Source organism: Pogoniulus pusillus, chromosome 1 (genome assembly GCF_015220805.1).
Source record: "Pogoniulus pusillus isolate bPogPus1 chromosome 1, bPogPus1.pri, whole genome shotgun sequence".
Classification (NCBI taxonomy): Eukaryota; Metazoa; Chordata; class Aves; order Piciformes; family Lybiidae; genus Pogoniulus; species Pogoniulus pusillus.
Window position 1 is genome coordinate 22,948,913 of NC_087264.1, and position 16,049 is coordinate 22,964,961.

Genomic DNA, 16,049 nt, shown 5'->3' on the forward strand with positions numbered 1-16,049 from the left:
TGCCATCTGTGTGACTAATCTTTCTGCTTCCTAACTCCCCTGGTCGACACTCCTAACTACCTTGAGCGTAAAGCAAAGTCTGGGGTAAGGTAGAGGGGTGGGAGGAAGGTGGAAGGGTGGTTGAGAGCCCCTCCTGGGGCCTCTGGTTTCCGGGAGGGCTGCTGTGTTTCTGTATTACTTTTTAACGTGTATATTTCTGTATCTATTGTAAATGCCTGCTTGTATCTTGTGCTAAGCTGTAAATATAAAGCTTCATTCATCCAATTCCCAGTAGCTCAGTATAGTCTGGGTGATTTTCCAAAGTGTGTGTGGGGTGGGTAACATCCAAACTATCACTACAAGGAAAGACAGTGGAAAGAATTGTTGCAAAGAACTGCTCCAGCTGTTAATCCAGCTTTTGACAGCTAAGTTTGGTTCACTGAGAGCATTTTGCTCAACACTACAGCGCTACACTGGCACTGATACTTGAATTCAAGTCAGCTAACCTAAAAAGCAGCAAATTTATCTCTATGTAAGGTGTAGCCACACTTCACTGAAATACATATATGTGCACCAGGCCACGGAAAGTGAACATAAAGGCATGGAGCGACCTCTCACGGGGTGTTAACTGCATCCAGCTGTGCTAGTTAGAAGCTAGCTAGAATGTTTTGGTGAGAAGGATTAGATCACAGACTGTGAAAGAGAAACAGTTCTGATGTCTACTTCACTCATAGGCTTGCTGAGAGGTATAAGAACAAGAATCCAAACATAGCTAAGGCACTACTTCTGCTTGGGAGCTCTGGGCTGCATCTCTCTCTCTAGCCTCTCTGCCGTCTCTCTGATTAATCCACTTTGCTTCCTAACTCCCTGGCTGAACCTCCATTCTTCCTTGGGACTGGGGTAAAGTTGAGAGGGGTGGGAGAAGGTGGAAGGGCAGTTGGGAACCCCTCTTGAGGACTCAGGTTTCTGGGAGGGCTGTTGTGTTTCTGTATTACCTTTTACCTTGTCTATTTCTGTCTATAACTGTATACACTGTCAATATCTGCTTGTATATCGAGCTAAGCTGTAAATAATAAGCTTCATTCAAATTTCCAGAGCTGGCTGAGCCTAGTTTGTGTGATTTCCAAAGTGTGGGAGGACAGGGAACACCCAAACCACTAAACCAGCCATATGTGAAAGCTTACCTTGCTCGCAGGAACATTGCACCGAATGAGTTTTGTGTAAATTAATATGAATTCTCATAAAGCTACCATATACAGCTACTGCCCATCTACAGTCACATGAAAAAGCCTCAGAGAAAGTAGACTTGACCAAAATTGTAGAAGTATCTCAAAGTTAAGAACTGACAGACAAGATGAAAAAGAAATATTGCTCAAGCAAATTTCTGTAATTGCACTTCACTGAACTATTTAGGTTGGAAGGGACCTCAAAGATCAGCCAGTTCCAACTCCTCAACATAGGCAGAGACACCTTCCACTAGAATGATTACTTAATGATTTCTAAAAGACAGATCACATGAAAGAGCTATCACCTGTAACATCCTGTGTAGTAGAAACAGAGTCAAAAGCTCCAGCTTGCATCTGAATGATTTGCCTGTACCGAGTGTGTGTCTGGGCAATGTAATGTGATTTGATCACCACAGCAGCAATTAAACCATTTCACTGAAGTACTAAGGAATATGGTGTTCATTGTAAAGCAGAATGCTTCTTTCCAGACCACTGTTGTATTTTCTGAGATGTCTCTCAGTTTAAGAATCACGCTCAACTCAGAGGAAAGTCACAACAACAGAGAACTCTTAATTCCTGAATACTTGGAATAAAGAATACTGACAGTAAATGAGTTAGATTTTCCTTACCACTCCCTTTTCTTATGTTCAAACATAGTACCTTTCCTGTTACAGACCTATCCATGGTAAGAAGGGAGCTCCTATCCCTAAAATACTTTTCTGGTTACTGCCTGGAAATCTGGAAAAACTGGATACAGCAATCAGTGACTATTATAATCCCTTTCATATTCAACATTCAATAACTCAGACAAGCTTGACAAGTACATATTTCATCAACAGCCATGATTATAGGCTTCATATATATCATAGAGATGCATACTGTACATACCTCTTGTGCTAGTTCTTGTGCATTGGAGATGAGAGGATATGGAGGGCTGGCTTTGTTCATGTGCACTGTAACAGCATTGTGGATCTTAAAAGCATTCTGAAAATCACTATTTTGAACAAGCTGTAAAATGAGAGAGATATCCTCTTGGCTCTGAGGGTCTACCAAAATGTGCTGGATGTGCTTAAGAGAAGTTAACAGTTCTTCCACCTCTAGGTAGGAAACAAAAAAATACAAATAAGGTAAGAGTTAACAAGATGAATAATTACATAATGTCTATATTAATATTTTAAACATTCTTTTGCTCTTTAGTTTTTTAATTGGCATGCAAGTTTATTAGTTATTCATTATGGACTCTGATTTATCAGCACAGCATATCTGAATGAATAAAAAGGAGAAGAAAAAAGACCCTGAGTCAGTAAGGAAGAAGAAATATAAAAAGAGGATACAATGTTTAAGTTTCAATTCCTACTGTGGAAATAGTTCTGCTCAAAAAATAAAAAAATAAATAATCCCTGACAGATAAAAGATACAATAACTACAGCTCGTGGATAAGCAGACTGACAGAGGAACTGCTTTGCAATATGAAAATAGTTCCTTTGCTAAACTAGTCTTGATGACTAAATATTCATAGAATCAGTCAGGGTTGGTAGGGACCACAAGGATCAGCCAGTTCCAAGCCCCCTGCCATGGGCAGGGACACCCTACCCTAGAGCAGGCTGCCCACAGCCTCATCCAGCCTGGCCTGAAACACCTCCAGCCATGGGGCCTCAACCACCTCCCTGGGAAACCCATTCCAGCCTCTCACCACTCTCATGCTCAACAGCTTCTCACCTCCAGCCTGAATCCCCCCATATCCAGCTTTGCTCCATTCCCCCCAGTCCTGCCACTCCCTGACAGCCTAAAAAGTCCCTCCCCAGCTTTTTTGTAGACCACTTCAGATCCTGGAAGGCCACAAGAAGGTCCCCTGGGAGCCTCCTCTGCTCCAGACTGCACAGCCCCAACTCTTTCAGTCTGTGCTCACAGCAGAGCTGCTGCAGCCCTCTGAGCATCCTCCTGGCCCTGCTCTGGACACGCTCCAGCATGTTCAGTGTTGCTTCGATATATCTTTCCCTCTCTCTCAGCCGCAAGTGACAGCCATCTCTCTCAACTAAATACTGCTTACTCATGGAATCAGCATTTCAGAAGTAAACTACTCCATTTCTAAATGTAAAACTATACTCAGTCCTATCACATCATAAATAAAAAGGATGGAAAACAACCATCTTTGTTCAGAGTTCTGAAAGTCATCTGCACCCAAGGGAAGTCTGCATCTTTTATGGCTGAGACTGAGCCCTGCTTGAGCTCTCGGATGCTTTAACATACTTCAATAACCAGTTTCCACATGGCTGCAGAATACTGTGCCTGGACTAAATTCTCAAGCTTCAAGAACTATCTAAATGCTTTACAGGTTCTTTGTAAAGACTGTCAACAAATTTACATTTGTTTTAAACCCAAAATAAATTCTGAAAAGTGTTTCACTTCTTACTATCACATACTTGAGGTATTACCTAAACCAAGGAATGTGAATTGAATCTATAATGAATATAAACCCAGAATTCCTTAAGCAGGGAAAAACCCTGCAGTGGACCGTTTGAGCACAAAATAAAGGATGCATCCTCATGGATTATTCATAGAATAAGCCAGGTTGAAAGAAACCTCCAAGCTCATCCAGTCCAACCTATCCCCCAGCCCTATCCAGTCAACCAGACCATGGCACCAAGTGCCTCATCCAGGCTTTTCTTGAAGACCTCAAGGGACAGCGTCTCCACCACCTCCCTGGGCAGCCCATTCCAATGGGAAATCACTCTCAGCTACAAGAGGCTGGTCAGCTAATTTCTAGTTTTATACCTTCAAATAAGCTGGAATTTTTAATTATCTTTTAATAAAGAATAAAGAAAATCCCAAATTTTAGAGCTGCCAGTTGACATCGAGGACAATATCCCTTATTGGTCATCAAAACATCAGCTCTGATAAGTATTTTTAAGTTTTAGCAACCACCATTTATTGGTTATGAGCTAAACAACACTAAAATGCAAATGCTATCAAGACATCAGCTAAGTTTTGTGTTCAACAGGAAAATAAATGCTAGTCATCAACATGGATACATTCTGCCAACAATGTCCTACCTATTTATAACCTCAAATTCATCAGTACACTGAAAATAGAATCACAGAATCAAGCAGGTTGGAAGAGAACTCCAAGATCATCCAGTCCAACCTAGCACCCAGCCCTAGACAATTAACCAGGCCATGGCACTAAGTGCCTCATCCAGGCTTTGCTTGGACACCTCCAGGCACAGCGACTCCACCACCTCCCTGGGCAGCCCATTCCAATGCCAATCACTCTCTCTGACAACAACTTCCTCCTAACATCCAGACTAGACCTCCCCTGGCACAACTGGAGACTCTGTCCCCTTGTTCTGTTGCTGGTTGCCTGGCAGAAGAGACCAACCCCACCTGGCTACAGCCTCCCTTCAGGCAGTTGCAGACAGCAATGAGGTCTGCCCTGAGCCTCCTCTTCTGCAGGCTGCACACCCCCAGCTCCCTCAGCCTCTCCTCACAGGGCTGTGCTCCAGGCCCCTCCCCAGCCTTGCTGCCCTTCTCTGGACACCTTCCAGCACCTCAACATCTCTCTGCAATGGAGGAGGCCAGAACTGGACACAGCACTCAAGGTGTGGCCTGAGCAGTGCTGAACACAGAGGCAGAATAACCTCCCGTGTCCTGCTGGCCACACTGCTCCTGATCCAGGCCAGGATGCCACTGGCCACCTGGGCACACTGCTGGCTCAAGTTCAGCTACGATCTACCAGCATCCCAGGTCTCTCTCTGTGCCTGGCTGCTCTCAGCCACTCTGGCCCCAGCCTGTAGTGCTGCTTGGGGTTGTTGTGGCCAAAGTGTAGAACCCTGCACTTGGCCTTGTTCAATCTCATCCCATTGGCCTCTGCTCACCCATCCATCCTGGACAGGTCCCTCTGCAGGGCTCTCCTACCCTCCAACAGCTCCACAACTGCTCCTGGTTTGGTGTCATCTGCCATCTTACTGATACCCACTGAGCACAAGGTTGAAATGGTTGATAAATGGCCATATGAAAATCATAAAGCCCAATAAAGCAGGCATTGCAAGCAAGTTTAATGGCTTTGATTTTGGACAAAGCATACCTAGACATTAATTTTTCATTTTGAGCTTGCAAGTCAATCTTCTATACAATAAAAAAGAAGAAAACTATCCAGAGCTACCACTCTACCAATTTACTGTTTTCAGGTCAATAAAGTAAAATTATTTTCTTTAGACCCCTCCAAAACCATTCCACACATGCTAAGAACACCCTACCCACCAAAGGTCAAGAGATCCTTCCTGTAACCTCCAAGGAAACATCAGGCAGTAGCACAAAAGGAGCATGGAAAGCTTGGATACTGGCTCTGCAGGATATTCCACAGGTGAAATCCAGTACAGCTCACAACACTAATTAAGGCAGCCAATGGCTCACTTGGGAACTGTGTACACAATACACTGCCTAGCACACAGGAGGAAATGCCATTTGGAGAGCAGGCTAAAGAACACTCCACAAGCAAAAATATTTGCTAAATAGGACATTGGCAGCTGGGAAAATTCTTATCTACTGAAGTATGCAGGCTACCAAAGAGTCAAAGAAATCACAATATTGTGTGAGTGGTGAACTCTGCACTTTACAGAACACAGAGTCACAGAGACATGCAGGCTGGCAAAGCCCCTCAGCATCACCAAGGCCAACCTAGAACCCTACTCTACAACCTTCAACCATAGCCCTAAGCACCACAGCCAAACCACCCTGAAACACAGCCAGGCTGGGTGACTCCACCACCTCCCTGGGCAGCTCATTCCACTCCCTGAGCACTCTCTCCAGGAAAAAACTTTTTCCTAATGTCTAATCCAAACCTCCCCAGCCTCAGCTTGAGGCCATTCCCCCTTGTTCTGGCTCCAATTCCCTGTGAGCAGAGCCCAGCACCAGCCTCTCCACAATGTTCCTCTGGGTAGCTGTAGCCAGCATTGAGGTCTCCCCTCAGCCTCCTCTTCCTCACACTACCCATCCCCAGCTCCCTCAGTCTCTCCTCATCAGATTTATTCTCCAGGCCCTTCCCCAGCTTTGTTGCCGTCCTCTGGACCAGCTCCAGTATCTCCACGTCTCTCTTTTATTGCAGTGCCCAAAACTGAGCATAATACTCAAGGTGTGGCTTTGCCAAAGCCGAGTACAAGAAAGCACCTCAGGAACTGATTCTCCCAACTCTGAGCAAGCACACTATTTCCAGGCATGCAAAAAAAGAGAAGTGTGAAACCAGTCAAGATATTATTGTCAAGTTCCTACTGACACCTGCTGACTTAAACACACCAACCCAAAATACTATTAGTTGCTACTGTTACCAGATTTTAAAGGCAAGGCATTAGCAAAAAACCTCACTTCTGATTCTTCCCATAAACTGTTTTACTCCATTGTTTCTTAATTGTCTACACCCCATTCTAGACCTGAGAATTTAAACACACACATAGGTAAACAATTATTTCTAGTATGTTATTCCATGTAAGATAAATACATACAGAAAGATAAGCATTTATTCTTAGCTTATTATAGATGTCCTTTTCCTAGATGTCTCTGCATGTTTTCTCTCCAGCAATCTGCTAGTTCCTTCTGTGTCACCCTCTCATACACACAGATGCAAGCAACTACTTCTAGTATGTATTTCATGTAAGATACATATAGAAAGACAAACATTTATTCTTAGCTTGTTATAAAGCTATCCTTTTCCCAGATGTCTCTGCATGTTCTTTCTCCAGCACTCTGCTAGTTCCTTCTGCGCCACACACACAGATGCAAACATTTATTTCTAGTATGCATTTCATATAAGATAAATACATATAGAAAGGCAAGCATCTTATTCTTAACTTATAAAGATGTCCTTTTCCTAGATGCCTCTGCCTGTTCTCTCTTCAGCACCTTGCTAGTTTCTTCTGTGTCACCTTCCCATACAAACTACCACAGTACTCTCACAGAATCACAGTGTCAGAGGCTGGAAGGGACCTCCAAAGCTCATCCAGTCCAACCCCCCCTGCCAGAGCAGGATCTCCTAGACCAGATCACACAGGAACACGTCCAGGCAGGTTTGGAATATCTCCAGAGAGTGAGACTCCACAGCCTCCCTGGGCAGCCTTTTCCAGCGCTCTGTCACCCTCACAGTGAAAATATTCTTCCTCGTGAAAAAGTTCCTCCTCCTTCCATATAATTCCCTTTTGCATTAAATCTCCAAACTATTTCCCCCTAGCATGAAACAGCAAACAAATCTCTCCCTCACCACGCATCTGAAAAGAGAAATAATACTTGAGAGGAGGGAAATGAAACGCTCCCCAAAAGCTAGCAATCCATTTCCCAATCACTTGCTCCTGTTTCTGAACTCCAATTCGTGTCAGATTTTGGTACAGAGAAGGTTTCTTCTTTTTTTTTTTTTTTTTTTTTTTTTTTTTTTTTTTTGTGGCTTTTTTTTTTTTTTTTTTTTTTTTTGTGGCTTTTTTTTTGGTCTATAAAGAATAAAAAAGCCAAGTAACAAAAGTCTCCATCTCTAGACACGTCCTATTAAAAGCATCATTTTGAAGGAAAGAAAGCTTAGTAAAAGACTAACAACTGCATTTACTCACACAGTCAGAGGTTCTTTTGCAGAAAAAGTCCTTTTTTTTTTTTTAATTGCAGATTAATTAGCAATCAACTTTGTTTTAAAGTCTGTTGCAGGCTTTTTTCCATTAGGCTAGGAAATGGCTGGAATGTGACCGAGCACTGAGCGAGAGAAGCGTTAATCAAAAGACTGCCAAGGCAAAAGTATGCAACTGCAGGGGAGGATCCATGGCCACAGTTTAACAGGGTAGATTCGAAGAAGAAAAACCAAACAACAAAGAAAGAAACTATTTGTTGTTTATCACTGTAAGCAAAAAGCTATTAACAGCAAAAGGAAGAAGATGTAAGTGGCTTCACACTGGTAGCAGTATCTTGGTTGCCAAGCTCTTTAACAGCTCTCTAGGGCACTATGTGCTATTACTAAGCACTCACAAGTGTCCATGTATTACCTAAGAGAAGTATTGCTATACCCAAAAAAGCAATATTTGGTTTTTTATAACACAAGTTTTGCCCAAGATATTAAAAAAAGAAGGCAGCTTTTCCCTTTAAAAAAACTCCACTGTAAGCACAAGAGACTTAAGTAATTTAACTAAACATGCTAGTTTGAGCTAGCTAGAATGCTTTGGTGAGAAGAGTTAGATGCTGGGCAGTGAAAAGGGACCAATGGTGATGTCTGCTGCACTCATAGGCTTGCTGAGATGGATAAGAACAAGAACACAAACACAGATAAGGGAGTCTCTCTGGGTTTTTTGGGCTACACTTCTCTCTAACCTAACCTGTCACCTGTGTGACTAATCCTTCTGCTTCCTAACCCCCCTGGCCGACCCTCCAAACTACCTCAAACATAAGGCAAAGTCTGGGGTAGAGGGGTGGCAGAAGGTGGAAGGGTGGTTGGGAGCCCCTCCTGGGGACTCTGTTTTCTGGGAGGGCTGTTGTGCTTCTGTATTACTTTTTAACTTGGCTATTTCTATACATACTACAACTATCTGCTTGCATATTGTGCTAAGCTGTTGTATTCCTGTGTTACTTTTTAACCTGGATACTTCTGTACATACTCTAAATATCTGCTTGTATATTGTGCTAAGCTGTTATGTTTCTGTATTACTTTTTAACTTGTACATTTCTGTACATACTGGAAATATCTGCTTGTATATTGTGCTAAGCCTGGGTGATTTCAAGTGTGGAGGGGCAGGGAACACCCAAACCAAAACACTAAATGATCTGGATGGACTGTAGAAAATCCATTTCCCCCTGCATTTTCTAGAAGAATATTGCTGTGAAAAAGCCACTTAAATACTTATATGCACATGTTATAGGTGTGCAGAGAGTTAATTCCGTTAAGACAGCTGTCTAAATCCTATACTGTTTTGATACCAAACATGCCTTTGTTTTGATTAAGTGTCCTGCTTAGTTTTTGTAAATAAAATCCAATTTGTTTCATCTAGCCTGCTTTAATTGGCTGTTTTTTAACACAAAAAGATTAAGGACTTGGCAAAGATCTGCCAGATCAGCTACTTAGGAAACATTTTCAAAATTGGAAGTGTAATTGGGTGAATATTCTTATTTGAAGCACATTATCTTTAGCAGATGTTCTATAGATTAACACACCAAAAATATACAACCCCACAAAAAAGAATTTTTTAGGAGACTGAATAAAAGTCGTTTAATCTCTCTCTCCACTAGCACCTGCCCAGGTTTACTTGGGGTTCTCCTATCAAAACATAAAGTTGTCCAGTTCTGGGCATCCCAGCTCAAGAGGGACACAGAACTGCTGAGAGAGTCCAGCACAGAGCCACAAAGATGCTGAAGGGAGCGGAACATCTCTGTTGCAAGGACAGCCTGAGAGAGCTGGGGCTGTGCTGCTGGGAGAAGAGGAGGCTGAGAGGTGACCTCAGCAATGGTAATAAAGATGTAAAGCTGAGTGGCAGGAGGCTGGAGCCAGGCTCTGCTGGGTGATGCACAGGGACAGGACAAGGGGCAATGAGTGGAAGCTGAAGCACAGAAGTTCCATGGAAATATGAGGAAGATTTTTTCCCTGTGAGGGTGACAGAACACTGAAACAGGCTGCCCACGGGGGTTGTGGAGTCTCCCTCTGCAGATATTCAAAACCTGCCTGGATGTGTTCCTGTGTGATCTGGTCTAGGAGATCCTGCTCTGGCAGGGGGGTTGGACTGGATGAGCTTTGGAGGTCCCTTCCAGCCCCTGACATTCTGTGATTCTGTAAAAGTGACTAAGCACTCCCACCTGGACAGAAACAAATGGAATGGTGGAGTCAGGAGCAGTGCAGATGAGAAATTCAAAGTTTAACCAAATGAACTGCAAAACATTTCACATACTAGCAGTTATTTTTTGGACAAAGTAATAGGACTACCAAGTCCCTGGAGACCTTTTTATTATTTTTTTTTTTAATCTGGCCTTGGTAGTTCAAGTTTTCAACAAAAAGGCAGAAGTATTAATGACAACTGACTCAAATCCCCTCTAGTAAACCATATTCTTTCGCAGGTGCAAGGTCCTGCATCCCAAGCACCAACATAGGCTGGGCTTAACAGCAGCCCTGAAGAAAGGGACTTGAGGGTGCTGGTGGAGGAGAAGCTCAATCTGAGCTGTCAGTGTGCTCTTGCAGCCCGGAGTGCAGCCAGAGCCTGGGCTGCAGCAAGAGCAGTGTGGGCAGCAAGGCCAGGGAAGTGATCCTCCCACTCTGCTCCACAGTGCCGAGACCCCACCTGCAGTACTGCATCCAGTTCTGAAGCCCCTGGGACAAGAGGGTTATGGATGTGCTGGAAGGTGTCCAGAGAAGGACCATGGGGAGGATGAGCAGAGGGCTGGAGCTGTTTGCTGTGAGGAGAGACTGAAGGAGTTGAGGCTGCTCAGTCTGGAGAGGAGGCTCCCAGGTGACCTTGTGGCCTTTTAGTATCTTAAGTGGGCTACAAGAAAGCTGGGGAGGGACTTTTGAGGCTGTCAGGTAGTGCTAGGACTGGGGGGAATGGAACCAAGATAGAAATGGGTAGATTCAGGCTGGATGTTAGAAGAAGTTCTTCAGCATGAGGGTGGTGAGAGCCTGGAAGGGTTTGCCCAAGTAGGTGGTGGAAGCCTCACCCCTGGAGGCGTTTAAGGCCAGGCTGGATGAGGCTGTAGACAGCCTGCTCTAGCATGAGGTGTCCATGCCTATGGTAGGGGTGTTGCAACTAGATGATCCTTGTGGTCCCTTCCAACTCTGACTGATTCTATGATTCTAAGTGTGCATGTATGTGGATGTTCATCTCTATTCACAATGCACCAACATTAATTGGGTAGAGAGAGCTTTCAGAACAACAACAAAGAGTTCTTCTTTTGAAATTCAGTACTAGTGTCTGATGTTAGAACAATTCATTTGGAAATGGGAAAAAAGGACATGCTTAATTGTGGAGGGAAATTCTGTAAGAATTCAAGGGACTGCAGAAACACTTTGTTGAACTTAAAGGGATGACTCAGCTTTGGGCGGTACTAATGGCTGCACAGAGATTGTTTACAGACTACAAAGGTTAAGAGATCACAGCTGAGTGTAACTGAAAGAGCCGTTCTTAACAGCAGTGCTTAATAACTACTATAAACCCTCTCTTCTTAAATCTTCAGTTTACCTGATACAAATTGTTACTATCACTCTGCCTGGCAAGGAAATTACAACAGCATATGTGTATGCCTTTCAGTATTATGCCATGACTTCCCATTTAAATAGATGCCTAGGAAGCCTTAATTCAGCTCCCTACTTCATGTATGGAACTATCATGATTTTGTCTAATGACACATCCTAAAGCTCCCTGCCTTTCTAGCTCAAAGAACAGCTTATAGTCACTCAGCAAGCTAGTTAATACTTCTGTTCTATGCGTGTGCTTTGGACAGACTGAAAGAGTTGGGGCTGTGCAGGCTGGAGAAGAGGAGGTTCCCAGGTGACCTTCTTGTGGCCTTCCAGTATCTAAAGAGGGGCTATAAAAAAGCTGGGGAGGGACCTTTTAGGGTCTCAGGGAGTGACAGGACTGGGGGGAATAGCACAAAGCTGGAGGTGGGTAGGTTCAGGCTGGACGTGAGGAGGAAGTTGTTGAGTATGAGAGTGGTGAGAGCCTGGAAGGGGTTGCCCAGGGAGGTGGATGAGGCCCCATGCCTAGAGGTATTCAAGGCCAGGCTGGCTGAGGCTGTAGGCAGCCTGCTCTAGGGTAGGGGGGTTAGAACTGGATGATCCTTGTGGTCCCTTCCAACCCTGACTGATTCTATGAAGCCTCATTTACTGTGATTCAGAACAGACATTGTTAGTTTTTGTGGTATCCAAAGTCTGAGAGGAACAGCTTCAATTAAATCATCAATTTACTGTCATGTTTTCAGACATATGCTGGCATAAGAACAGTAAGACCCAAACTTTGATTAGAAAGTGAAGAGGGATTTGTCCTAGTGGGCAAAATCATGTTGTCATTTTCCTTCAAGATGCATCTTATACCATAAATTGCTATATCCAAATTTACCTCTTTCCACATACACATCTCTGTATTCTTGGCTCTAACATTTAATGGTTTTCTTCTTACATTCACACTAATTTCCTCCGCCTTGCAGAAACAAATCTAGTTCCCTCCTTACAGCTTTCCACAAATGCTGTCTTTAGCAACCTCTCATCCTTTTCCATCTAGCCCTCCCAGTATCTCTGGCATGAAACCTAGCTTCAGCTTCACAATTCCAAGTCACACTCTTTCCTCCTTTCTGTAGTGCCAGCTAGCAGTTGCCTCTTGGCAGTCTTCAGAGCTTTTAGACACCATAGCTTAGCAAGCCTCAACATATGTCAATTCTACTGCTTCACATGACCCTTCACATCTTCTGCTTTGGGTATCCTCTGAGAAGGTAATTTCACAATCAAGTATCTAACACTTCGTACAGACTCTGCTTCTTAACAATGAGATCTCTCAGAGAGAAGCTGACAAGCCCTGCATTAAAACAAAGTACACCTACCTTGTTCCTAACTGACCCTACTTTTCATCTGGAGGTTGGAGGGGATGACTTCCTGATGACCTGTTCAACCTGAATTCCCCTAAAGAGGAATTTGTACAATAAGGACTACCAGAGGTTATAGAATAGCTGAAGGCTGTGCAGCCATGCAGCAATATCTGGACAGACAGGACAGCTGGGCACAGAGGAAGCAGATGACCTTCAACAAGGACAAGTGCAGAGTCCTGCATCTGGGGAGGAATAATAAACTGCAGCAGGACAGGCTGGGAGGTGACTGCTGGAGAGCAGCCCTGTGGAGAGGGACCTGGAGGTGCTGGTGGAGAACATCCATGGCACAGCAATGTGCCCTTGTGGCCAAGGAGGCCAATGGGATCCTGGAGTGCATTAGGAAGAGTGTGTCCAGCAGATCAAGGGAGGTTCTCCTCTCCCTCTACTCTGCCTTGCTGAGACCTCATCTTGAGTAGTGTGTTAAGTTTTGGGCTCCCCCGTTGAAGAGGAACAGGGATCTGCTGGAGAGGGTCCAGCAGAGGGGTATGAGGATGATGAGGGGACTGGAGGGCATGGCTTATGAAGAGAGGCTGAGGGACCTGGGGCTGCTTAGTCTGGAGAAGAGAAGACCAAGAGGGGATTTGATAAACGTTTATAAGTATCTGAGGGCTGCCAGGAGCTGGGGGACAGGCTCTGCTTGCTGCTCCCTGGGATAGGACAAGGAGCAATGGGTTGAAGGTGCAGCATAAGAGGTTCTGCCTGAACACAAGGGGCAACTTCTTTCCTGTAAGGGCCCAGAGCACTGGCACAGGCTGCCCAGAGAGGTTGTGGAGTCTCCTTCTGTGGAGCCTTTCAAGGCCTGTCTGGATGTGTTCCTCTGTGATCTGTCTTAGATAGCATTGTCTTGCCCTGGCAGGGGGTTGGACTCAATGATCTCCTTGGGTCTCTTTCAACTCCTAACATCCTGTGAGCCTGGGATAGTTAAAGCAATGGCAGCTTATTAAATTAACTACTTCAATATCTACTTCTTCAAAGATTATTGTTACATTTTCATCTATGTCTAAGTGCCACAGTAAGCAGAGTTTCACTATCAGTGCCAATACTTTATGTGGAAAATGTAAATTAGCATTAGGTAACAAAAGAAACACAGAGTAAGAAGAAACAACTAGCAAGCTTCTCTTAAATAAAATACTAAAAACTTCTGCATATTGATTTTAATGTATGTATTTATTCTTTGCTTATTCCCCAGCCTATAGAGAATGGAGATAGCTGAATTCATTAGCTACCTACAGAGTATTTAACTGTTCCCCAAATGGATCAGTTTTGAAAAGCTACTTGTTGAAGCACATAGCCTGATATCAGTTTGGCTAAATAAATAAATCCAATTCACCACAAAAGCAGCAGAAGACTTCAAGTTTCTACAGGAAGAATTAGCTGTTAGGTTTTTATAGGTCTAAAAGAATATTAGTATCAACTAAATACTTTCTCTGTTAACTCCTCACTGCATTTTACTTACCAAGTGTCTTCACAGTATAATGAGGACTCTCCAAAACAATTCCTTCTTCTGTGTCAAATATTGGATTATCTATTCCAGTTTTAGGAGGGATTTGTGCTAGTTTCTTTAGCCTCATGGAAGCAGTAAGGTCCAGTTCTTGCTTCCTTCCCTCTTCTTCCCGTCTGCGCCTCATGTCCTCCTGCTGCTGACGGATTCGCTCAAGTTGAGCGCTTCGCCGCATGGGCATCATCCTGGAGCCCAAATCCCCAGGGCAATCAACAGCCATTTCTCTGTGCTTCTGAGGTTCCTCAGGAGATGCAAGATCCACATTTTTTGATTCATTGTCAGAATCTTCTGTGATATGTCCATTCATATGAGAAGTTGTCATGATTATTAGCAATTATACTTGCTCCCTTCAAGCAAAAATGCTGCTGCTAAGCCAGTTCTCCTTATGATGCCGTGTCAAATCCATTATAACTTCAAAAAGATTTCTTTTGCATCACTACACAGCTTAGGAAACATCCAGAAAGAAAACCTAATGAAAGATATTAAAGAAATTAGTGAATAACTGCATTAATAAGAAACTACCTAATACAGCTCTCCAGGGCCCCAGGCACCAGAACAATCGAACCGTTCCTTCGTATCTGCATAGTGCTTCTTCCCCTACTAAGAACTACAGAACCCTCACAAATCTGTTTCACACATCTTAAAAGATTTGAAAGTGTCAATGCTAGGAAAGAATTGCTCAGACTAACGCTAAAATCTCCTAAAATTCCCCAAAGCAGCAGAGATTTTGCACTTAACATGCAAAACTGCACAGCAGCACTTTGCCCTAAGTTCTCAGTTTTATCTTTTCCTTCTTAAAAATTCCAAGACAAACCATGCATGCTATCCTATAAACACAAATAACCTCTTATAAACAACACTCACAAGAAGTTTGATCGATTAAATGCAAGATATTTGCACTTAGTGTTCACAAATTGGGACACTTTAATGTAAGTTTTGCATCTCAGGCTCAGAGAAGACAAGATTCACAGAATCACAGAATATCAGGGGCTGGAAGGAACCTCCAAAGCTCATCCAGTCCAACCCCCCTTCCACAGCAGGATCTCCTACACCAGATCATGCAGGAACACATCCAGGCAGGTTTTGAATATCACACAGTATCACCAAGGTTGGAAAAGACCTCATAGATCATCAAGTCCAACCCTTTAAATATCTGCAGAGAGGAAGACTCCACAACCCCCCCGGGCAGCCTCTTCCAGGGCTCTGTCACCCTCACAGGGAAAGAAATTCCTCCTCACGTTTAAATGAAACTTCTCATGCCTCAGCTCCCATCCATTGCTCCTTGTCTTGACACTGGGCATCACCCAGCAGAGTCTGGCTCCAGCCTCCTGGCACTCACACTAACATAGAGCTCTCCTAAAAGATACCATCTAAAGCAGTGTGGAGCTGCACTTAGACAGTTCCAAATAGTGATGAAGTCCTAGGATAAGAGCTGGACAGTTCTGGTTAGCAGCTATTATTAATACTTCCTTTAGGTATGCATTAAAGCAGAAAGTATTAAATACAAGAGTAAAATCCTTGTGTGGGCATACAGAGATATAGATTTGACAGACAGCAATCATTTATTTCCACAGTCAAGTAGTAGCATTCCACCATACTCCTAACACCTTAATCTGGTTTCTTCTTCTTTATGACTCAGACTAAAAAAAATTTAAGTGTCCCCATAAATATAACCACTCAGCACTTAAATACAACACAAACAACAACGTGTTCTCATACCACACTGCCCTTCTGTATCACAAAGTCAATGAGATGTTATCCTCA

General features: G+C 43.6%; 1 protein-coding gene across 1 annotated transcript in view; it reads right to left on the reverse strand.

Annotated features, from left to right (window-relative positions):
• PALS1 (protein associated with LIN7 1, MAGUK p55 family member) overlaps positions 1-16,049 on the reverse strand; it is a 72,159-nt gene that overhangs the window by 27,281 nt on the left and 28,829 nt on the right. The window contains exons 2-3 of the mRNA XM_064144001.1: positions 14,241-14,754; positions 2,094-2,302 (exon numbers count right to left, since the gene is read on the reverse strand). Coding sequence (XP_064000071.1) covers positions 2,094-2,302; positions 14,241-14,607 — 576 coding nt within the window. The 5' untranslated portion in view covers positions 14,608-14,754. The remainder of the gene's footprint in view (positions 1-2,093; positions 2,303-14,240; positions 14,755-16,049) is intronic.